This window comes from Montipora capricornis, chromosome 12 (assembly GCF_036669925.1).
Source record: "Montipora capricornis isolate CH-2021 chromosome 12, ASM3666992v2, whole genome shotgun sequence".
Taxonomy (NCBI): Eukaryota; Metazoa; Cnidaria; class Anthozoa; order Scleractinia; family Acroporidae; genus Montipora; species Montipora capricornis.
In genome coordinates, this window is record NC_090894.1 from 22197485 (window position 1) to 22207484 (window position 10000).

General features: G+C 40.2%; 1 protein-coding gene across 2 annotated transcripts in view; it reads left to right on the forward strand.

Moving 5' to 3' along the window:
* The first annotated feature begins 295 nt into the window (after positions 1-295).
* The window catches only part of LOC138027641 (mucin-like protein), a 68892-nt gene continuing 59187 nt past the window's right edge, over positions 296-10000 (forward strand). For both annotated transcript variants that reach the window (XM_068875198.1, XM_068875199.1), the window contains exons 1-2: positions 296-450; positions 7981-8958. In XM_068875198.1, the coding sequence (XP_068731299.1) occupies positions 375-450; positions 7981-8958 (1054 nt within the window). In that variant the 5' untranslated portion in view covers positions 296-374. The remainder of the gene's footprint in view (positions 451-7980; positions 8959-10000) is intronic.

Here is a 10000-nt window from a genome sequence, read left to right on the forward strand (position 1 = left end):
TTAATATGAAAGAAGATTAAGAGGTGGTAATAACGTGTAACAACTAGCTATGTTCAAACCTTTACGTTGATATTTCTTTGATTCTGACCGATACAGACACGCAAAAACAACGCCGGTTTCTATAGAAACAAGCAAACACGTGCTTTATGGCAACACGCAATGTTGGTACTTTGTAAGTGCCATGAACTCTGTTGTAACATCCATTGAAGGCTGGTTGAACGTTTGAACTTCATGTGTTACTTTACGTATGGTTTTATTTGTAGTACTACTAACTAAAACCGAGTTCCTACTCAAGATAGAATTTGCCTGGATAATCCTCAAGAACTAAACAGTGAAAGCAATCTGCCTATTTGGACTGGTTTGGACAAGTCTACATGGCTCGCCATATCATTTTTGCGGCTGTCGTTGGTCTCATGATTTTGTCAAGCTTTGATTGTCTCGCTCAGACCGGTAAGTTATGAGGAATTTGATTTAACTTAGAGAATAAGTTCGATACGTACTGAAAAAGACATACTACAAAGCTCAGAGGCAAAAACGTTATTTAATCATGGCTCAATGAGGGCCGTAAGCCACGCACTCAGTCGAAAATGCTAAAAAAAGAGGTGTAACTAAAAGATGTATTTCTGAGAGCTCCTTAGAGCAGTCGAACCCGATGGGTAGTACAGACGCTCAACTACAGAACTATACAGTGGAGACTCTTGGTATGGTCTTTGTTACATTTAGGAGACTTAACATAATGGGACTAGTAATAGCTCGCGTAAACGAAATCTTCCAGTCAAGTGTCTTCACAGTTTGCTAACCGGAATTCGCGTCCTTTGTTTCAAAACCATGAAAAATACCGAACATCATTTATATTGTGATAAAGGCTGAATATTACAGTTGAAGTTTGGTTTATAGGGACAGACCCTCTTGCTCGAGGCATTAAACAGTGATATCAGCAACTGGAGATATAGCATTAACGTGCATTTTTCGGCCTTTATACCATCATTTCTAGTTTTTCTAGGCAAGAATTTGACCTAATTTTTGGAATTACATTTTAAGTCGGATATTAGAGCGCGACTGAAGGTCACCCGTTACCAATAGGAAGTTGAAAATCTCGTAGTGATATTCAAAGTCGATTCAGTGTTTCCCGAAGCTTATTGCTTACAAGTGCAACGCTCTCCACATTGATTAATTGCTGTCCAATTTGAACTTTGAGACAAGAGCTACGCCCTTGAGATTTATCAAGTCGATAGGCAGGCAGCAAATAACTTGCCTATCCGCAAAAGGGTTTCGCTCGCTGACGGTTTCCCACAGTCGATTTGGATATGGCGCCTCGATTGCGGGTAAATCAGCGATTAGAGAACACAGAGGTAATACTGTTCTATCTGTTGTTTTTCCAATGTTCAATTGCGATATTAAGTCACCATATATTTTGAATCAAAGCGTTCAGAGGATAGTTTGAATTAAAGAGCACTTGATTCGTGTCATTCTGAAAATAATTTGTTGTACACTCTCGTTAACCAATACGGATCTCCGTAGTTTGCTCAAGAAGCGGACTTTGTCCTCCCAGGGGTTTGGCACCGATAAGCATACATCTCTCACCTCTGATGTTAATCGTTTTCAAGTTGTTAATTATTTGCCAGTTTTTTAATTTATTGCAAGCGATTGCGTGTCAGTCGCCGCACAGTGTCACCACGGGCGGCACCGCTTTTCTAAGTAAAGTGTCTTGAACTGCGAACGGAACAAAACGGAGTTAATTAAGAGCGGCCAAGTGATACCCGAGCGTGATGAGGGTTGCTTTTTCGGCCCTTTTCTAAATGCGAAGTATAAAACACCTTTTTGAATAAATAAGATTTATTTTTCGATGATTAACTCGGGGATATTCGGGAATAAATCCGAGTGTTTTTTCGGTCCAACCTATACGACCTTTCTATTACCGGTTTGGATGCTCTATTATACTGAGGTATAGGAGACTCATAAAGTCCAAACCCAAAACAGATCAACTGAGGCTGAAAAGCGTTTGCAACACCAACAGATTCCACTTTTTAAAGTGCCCCTGTGACCAAAAAGTCAATTCATATTTTTCTTTGGATTTCAAAACTATGTTAACAAAACAAGTGACCCACGGTTTAAGCCTTGATTTCAAAAAGACACCTCTTTATTTTAACTGTAATTTTCCTATTTAATGGTCCGCCATTACTAACATTATGTTCTTGAGAGAGCTGGATCGAGGAGAAAATGACGTCAAAGGCTCACTAGTTTAAGAATGCAATACGTGTGTACGCCGCAGAATTAATATGCAGCACGGGGGTTTTGGGCTTTCAGACTTTTAAACTCACGCTTTTCATATATAATAAGCTGCGTTCACACGCTGTAATTTTAAGCTAGTGAGCCTCTGACGTCACTTTTCCCTGGATCCAACCCTCTGAGATCCAATCGGTCAGTTTTGAACGTGAGTAATAGCGGATCGTGAAATCCAAAACTTACACTCAAAGTAAACGGCCTTTGGATAAAAATCAAAGCTCAAAATTTTGCCAGTCAGGTGTTAAGCAAACACACTTTCAAAATCTGAAGGAAAAAAAGGAAGTGGTTTTTTTGATCACAGGGGCACTTTAAAGTGAGAGTCGCGTGTACAACACACATCTCTCCCACAAATGATCAAGTAACCTAAAACAACGGATAAATGTCAAAAATTAGTGTGAATGCAACTGTAATTAAGACTTCATAGATTGACCGACTCTATGGAAACTTGAGTAATGGTGAATTAATTGCATTGAACAACCCGACTTGCACCAAGAAAATAAATACCTTTATTTGTTTATGAAAGCTTGCCCTGATTGCTTTGCAAGTATTTTCAGGGATGCAACAATGAATGGCGCGCAGAGAGGCCTTTGGGCATAGCTAAACGAATCAAGTGTGTGTATATTGTCGTTCCGGCGCACTTCCCTATCAGAATGCGGAATTGCTCAAAGCGCGTGAAAAGCACCCGTGTAAGCTGGTCGAGATTTGTTTTTGTGGTTGTCATTGAGGAAACGTGGCCCGAGAGTTTTCAACCAATCACCAATCGAAAGCCACTAAAAATCTTCCCCTTGTGTAATGTACTTGCTTATCCTCGTTTTCGTTCATGGTCATGCAACTTAGCAATTTCTACTCTATATATTTGCTTTGTCGCCGACAAATGGTCATTTATCCACTGCATCTTTGAAATGCTTAGCGTGCGTTTTTTTTAGGAAAATCCAAAAACGGATCTCAGTTCAACGGATTCTTCAGTGTCGAAAAAACGCAAAATTCGAAAAAAGAATTATTTGCCATGACAACGCAAACAGACAAACAAACCCAGAGTTGCGTGCAATTAAAAAAAAAATAGCAGTTAACTGGTTTGTTTTGGAGAAATTCTTCAATGAAAATGCCACCAGAAAAAAACCTTTATAGGGATTGATAACTGAAGAAATGACGAAAAACATGCGTTCTAAGGTACAAATCGATTATAGACGGTATTTTTGCACTTTAGAAAGGTGCTAACAATATTATTGCTGTCGAGAAACTTTTAGTGAAATTTCTGGTGTGAAGTTTTCAGGAAACGTAACTATTTTCGACCTATTCGTGTCGTCGATCGTACGGTAAAAATGGCGCGAGAAAAACATTTGGGCTTAACTGTCATTTATGGTAGCTGTTTTGTATCATTTGCGCATCGAAAACCGCTTGTCAAAAATACTTTTTTCAAATCCTTTCCCAAAAAAACTCTGAAGTGGTGAATGTCGCCATAAAAACGCAAAATCCACTTTTGGATTCAAGAATTCGTTTTCGGATTTTCCCAACAAAACGCACCCTTATTCTTGAAAATAAAATCGTGCAATGCCGAAATAACGATCTGTTTATTTTATTTGCGGTCGTCGACACTTGTTTTAAATATTTTCTGGCTGAGATCATTTTAAGTATATCGGAATATCGCAATAACAACGTAACACTTGCTTAGTCAATATACCTGCATCGGCTGTGTAGAGAAGGCCGTACCATGCTTCTGATATTGTCCAATGAATTGAAATAATTAAAAGATCGTTAAATCTGTCTTGACCAATCAAATCATTTCTTTCTCCCGCCGATTTTCACGTGTTTCCCGAATAGTGGTGCCTTTCCTATTCATTCATAAATTTTTACCTTGGCCTTGACATGCAAGTGAAAGTTTTGCATTTGATTAACCTTTTGTAAAGTAATCGATATCATTTGTTGCAGCTTCGCAAACTTAGCATTCTAAGGGCGGATTTACAAGATATGATTTTTGTCGCATGCGACAAGCTTAGGACAGGCCTACGACACGAATTGTTTCTCGCTTACGATTGTCGTGTACGTCAGAAAAAAATGTCGTAGCATTTTGAAACATGTTTTAAAACGTAAGTCATGTCGCAGGCCTGTCGTGAGCTTGTCGCATGCGACAAAAAAATCGTACCGTGTAAATCGGCCCTAAGATTGCTGAATTGCTATGGCTTCAAGGCTCCCTGTTTTGCGGACAAATTAAAAACAAGACGCTACTTAGGCGTTCACGTTGGATATAGTGATCAAAGCATGCAACAGGCAGCGGCTGTGAATAAAAATTCTAGAGTCTGTGACAAAATTCCTTGGAACATTACACGAATATATAGATTTGAAACTTTCTTGGCTCACTCTATCCACACAATATCGTTTGCACGCGAGTTTCTGATCCCATTTGGCAAAACAACATTGTGGGAGGGCAAGGTATTGCAAATTGTTTCGACAATTTTGCCTGAGGGTGTAGTTGTTATTGATATTACAACTGTTGTAGCAGCTCAAACCTCTTCTTTCAATTTTACGGTTCAGGGCAGTTGCAAGTCAGTGAACGGTATGATCTGTCGTTCAGACGAATAAGTTGGAGAGCGGGGTGCTATTAAATGTATACCTGTTGTGAGAAAACGGTAAAAGCACAATAAGTAGAAAGACTGCAAATGTCATATTCGGGGACGAGACTTGAAGATCTTGAAATTACGGCCAAAAAAGGGAATAATCTGATTTGACTGCATTTGATATTTGCAATCACAAGAATGAAAACGAACGTCGACTGTGATAACCATCAAAATCAGCCACGGCGTCTGCCATTTTGCTCAAATTCTCAGAAGCGGAGATTCTGATACGAGTGCTTTAATTGGCCAGACGTAGCAAAATTCCTTGTGCTTATGCTGTTTCATTTTCCACACGATGCATGCGAACTCAAGCATAAGCGAAAGAACAAGGAAAAGGAAAAATCTTGATCCTTGTGCTTGTATACTTGCGCGTATGCTTGCGTGAACCCGTTTTCAGGGTGAAATAAGCTCTCTTCTGCTTAGGCTTGTGCGTGCGTCGCTAGTGAAAGCCACGCTTTAAGGAAAGATAAGTAGGGTAGTGTAAAGAGGCACTTTAATTCAAGGGAGAAAAATAAAGTACTACTAGTAGTATCTATCGCTAAGTGCCAACGAGACAGTCAATATAATACATAGTTTGCAGATTTCTATCATAGTGCCATTTTTGGAGCCTAACTGAACAGTAGTTGTATTAATTTTTTATTTCAAAGTACTGCAACTAACAATAGAAAAGTAAGTAAAACCTTCGCACACTGTATCTCGAATAACCATGTAAATGTCAACGTGTTTTACAATGATATTGAAAGAACTGCTGCAATTTTTGAACGGCCGTATTTTAAAAGGAATATACAAAAAGTACCTTTAAGTTGGATAAAATTAATGGCATTTAAAAAAACCCCAAAGGGGTTTCCAGTGTGAAACATGTCATGGGGAATCAACCTCTTCTGCAAAGGTTGTTTCACTTGTAGAAATGTTATTTTTCAAGATACAGCCGTCAAATTGATCGGTTAATTGTGTCCTTTACAGATAATATTATTTCCTCCGAAAATTACATTAAATTGTTCACAACAACAAACTGCTCTACTCGACAATGGCAGGCGGGCTGAAATTGACAAAAGCGGGCAATAAGAACACGTGCGCTGGTTCAGTCTTGAGCTCGTTCACTCAATATAGAACACGCTGTTTCACTAATATATAATAGAGAGGCAAAACAAAAACACAATGTACAAAACACAATGGTCAGAGAAATGGAAAACGTGTATTTTTACTCGCGATCCTAAATATCCACGTGAACGATGTCGCGTCATGCCATCTAAGATCACACATCAAAACACGCGCTTTCATTGGTTCTTAAAATCACATGATAAGCGGCCTTTGTTCCCTTACCTTACCTTACATTACAGTTTCTATGGAGCGCTCGAATTTTATTCTGCATACACAACAATCTCGCGCTTCGGCTCTATTAATTAAGGCTGTCGCGTCGCCAGCCTCGCTTCTTCGCTGGGCTGACTCGTTGGGAAAAAGGTTAAGGTCACTTGTCGATCGGAAAAAAAAGTATGTAAAAAGATAATATATTTCCAAAGATATATTGCTAAAGTACTTTTTCGTCGGAAGTAGAAGTTCATTTTGATTGACAGGATATGTAGACTATCGGAGCGATTTTCGCGGGAAACATAAAATAATTGTCTTCGCTCGCAAACGTTAGAGGCATTTGTATATAAAAACATAAGCAATGAAGACCCACAAGCCACGTGAATATCCAAGATCTGGCGCTAGCAATAGGAAAAAGAGAGAGAGAAAAAAAGAAAATAGCTAAAGGATCAAAGAAACGTGATCGATGCGAAGCAGGGTTGGAAGACAAAGGATCATATTATCAGAACTTGCCTTCAGACTCCTGACGAAGCCTATCGGCGAATTAATTATGCATCTTTGGAAAAATCACGGGAATAGGCCATTTTCGAATTCTCACGGCTGGACTGGATCTAGCATGAAATGGAGGCTAATGCGGGCAAATCTTTTCAAATGCAAATTAATTTACCCGCTTCCATTTCATGCTAGATCTAGTACAACCGTTAGAATAGGAAACTGGCCTATTCAAGAGGTGCTAAATCAGGCTCTCTCAGTACACTCACTACCAGTGAACGAGAATAAACACACATGACGCGGAAAATACTATATAAAAGACAGATAACTAGCTCGCATTCTGCTATCGCCGTCACCATTTGTTTGTGATGGTTTTTACGCAGATCACACGTTGCGCTCCTGTTGAAAGCTTTTGCGTTGGTCCGCTTCCACTTTTCCTCTGCTGCTGTGTTTGATGAGATCGCGCGTCCTTTTTCTGTTTAGCATGAAGACCGATCCGCTGCGAAAGCATGCGTCAACAATCCGAAGAACAGTAGTGACAATGAAGCTGTAGGAACGCTAGAACTGGTGAACTGTGACAGGAAAAAAAAGGGGCGTCTTCTGATTGGCCAATTATGGGGAGAGGTGTTAAGGCGGAGTTTGTTGGTCCTCGAGACCTCGCGATGCCGGTGCGACGCTCTAACCAAGTAAGCTATAGACCTTTGTCATAATGGCGCCCATTAAAATATTCTTTTGTGTTAATGCTAATAAGCCTTTCTAGCGTCGATGCGATGCACAAAATTCAAAAGAATATGTTAACCAAAATGATGCCAGTAGATCCAATTAATGTAAATACAATAGAATATTAAATCGGTCGCCATTTATGACAGACGTCTGTGAAGCCACTGATGTTGGGAGCTGGTCATATGTGGGCTCAAATGTTCCCGTGATGAATGAGTCAACGAACGAACGGCATCGTGAGGTCACAGGTTCAAATCCCGTTGAAGTCCTTTTTCAGGCTTCTCTGGGCTATGCAATTGCTAACATTGTGTTCATAACTGGGAGAATCATAGCTTTGCTTGATTTCATATCCGCAGTTCAATATATGATTCATTTCATATATTATTTCGTTATCTTTCACAGGGAGAAGTTGTGTTGACGGATTCTTCGAGAAACAGGGAGTCATTATTAAACGAATTTAAAATAGAGATAATGTGTTACCCGCGATTCCGACAGCCTCAAGAACAAGCAGTCTTGAAATGATAACGGAAAAACACTAAACCACTTATATTTTATGTTGTAGGTTCCTTTTCAACTGAAGCAGCTACTTCGTCATCTTCAAGCTCATCTATTGTTTCGTCAGAATCAGGATCCTTGTCAGTTGCCCTTACAACTTCAGCATCTTCATCCACTGCCCTAACAGCTTCAGTATCCACATCACTTGCTGAAACAGCATCAGAATCCTTCTCCACGACTAAGACAGCCTCGTTATCATCTTTTTCAACGTCAATATCCTCCTCAGCCTCCCTGACAGCTTCAGTATCTTCATCCATTGCCTCATCACCTTCCGCATTTTCTTCAGCTGGTGAAACATCAACAGAATCGTTATTCATAACTAAGATAGGCTCAGCGTCGTCGTCAACGTCAATATCCTCCTCAGCTGCCCTGACAGCTTCAGTATCTTCATCCATTACCTCACCAGCTTCCGCATCTTCATCAGCTGGTGAAATAGCAACAGAATCCTTATTCACGACTAAGATAGGCTCAGCGTCGTCATCAACGTTAATTTCCTCCTCAGTTGCCCTGACAGTCTCAGTGTCTTTATCCACTGCCTTATCAGCTTCAGTATCCGCATCAGTTGCTGAAACAGCAACAGAATCCTTGTCCACGACTGAGACTACCTCAATATCGTCATCAACAGCAGTTTCCTCCTCATCTTCTATTACACATTCACTATCTTCAACAATTGCATCTGGGACAGCTTCATTATCTTCTTCATCAACGACGGTATCTTCCTCTGCTGCCCAGACAGCTTCAGTATCGTTATCCACTGCCATAACAGCTTCAGTGTCCTTATCTGTTTCTGAAACAGCAACAAACTCTCTTTCCACAACTGAGAAAGCCTCAGTATCGCCGTTGTCGTCGGTGTCTTCCTCGGCTATCTCATTCACTGTGTCTTCATCACTATCTTCAGAGTCCTCATCCTCTGCAGTTGCACCTGTTACTGAATCCATTGCGGCATCTTTACCAGTCACCGAGTCTTCCCCGACAGCCGAACCAGGTACGCCTATAGCATTATTCAGTCTTTTAGCAGCTACTTTAAAGCGCTCTTGCACTGTGCAATTTTTCATGCAACTTGTCTCGCAACGCCATTGCGAGACAAGTCGTTTGAATCTTTGCCCAATGTAACATACCTTGCAAATGCCAAAAACGTTGCGAGACCAGGTGCAGAAACCGTTGCGGAAAGTATAATTGAGTTGTACTTTCCAACACGGTTGCAGCGATTCTTTTAAGCATGCGCAGTGTAACATCTGTCCTGCAAATTTTGACGCAACGGTTTGCGGCACCAGCCAATAAAAATGTTTCTTTAACCTCACGTGATCATCGAAACGAGGCAAGTTGCATGAAAGGTTGCTCAGTGTAACACCCGTAAAACTACGGTCTACACTAATTTCCATCCCTCAAAGTGACATTGGACATTTCGTAACAATTACACGACGCAATATCCTATGTTAATATTGACAAGCTTACCGCTCTAAAAAGAATGAAAACAGGCAGAATTACAGCTTTAGTTCAACAAGAAATAGCGTTTCTAAGCTATGCCGCGCTGATCTACAGTATTTAGGTCTAAAAACCCTGTTGAAGACGGTTAACTTACAATTGTTTTGCTGGGTACTACTATTTCAATACTCTAAAAAATTCGATTTTTGGGAGGTTGTCTCGTTAGTCTAGTGGATATCGGAAACTGCGAAGTGAAGCCATCGATGCAGGTTTAACTCTTTGCCCCGCCCATTGTGAATCTTCTCAGCTTCTTTGAAATCTTTGTTTCGTTGAAGTAGATTTGAAGTCTAAAGTAGACTGCACGTCGTATAAGTTGAAACACTTGCTTCATTAGTCAACCAATATACCTGCATCGGCTGTGTAGAGAAGGCCGTACCATGCTTCTGATATTGTCCAATGAATTGAAGTAATTAAAAGATCGTTTAATCTGTCTTGACCAATCAAATCATTTCTTTCTCCCGCCGATTTTCACGTGTTTCCCGAATAGTTGTGCCTTTCCTATTCATTCATAAATTTTTACCTTGGTCTTGACATGCAAGTGA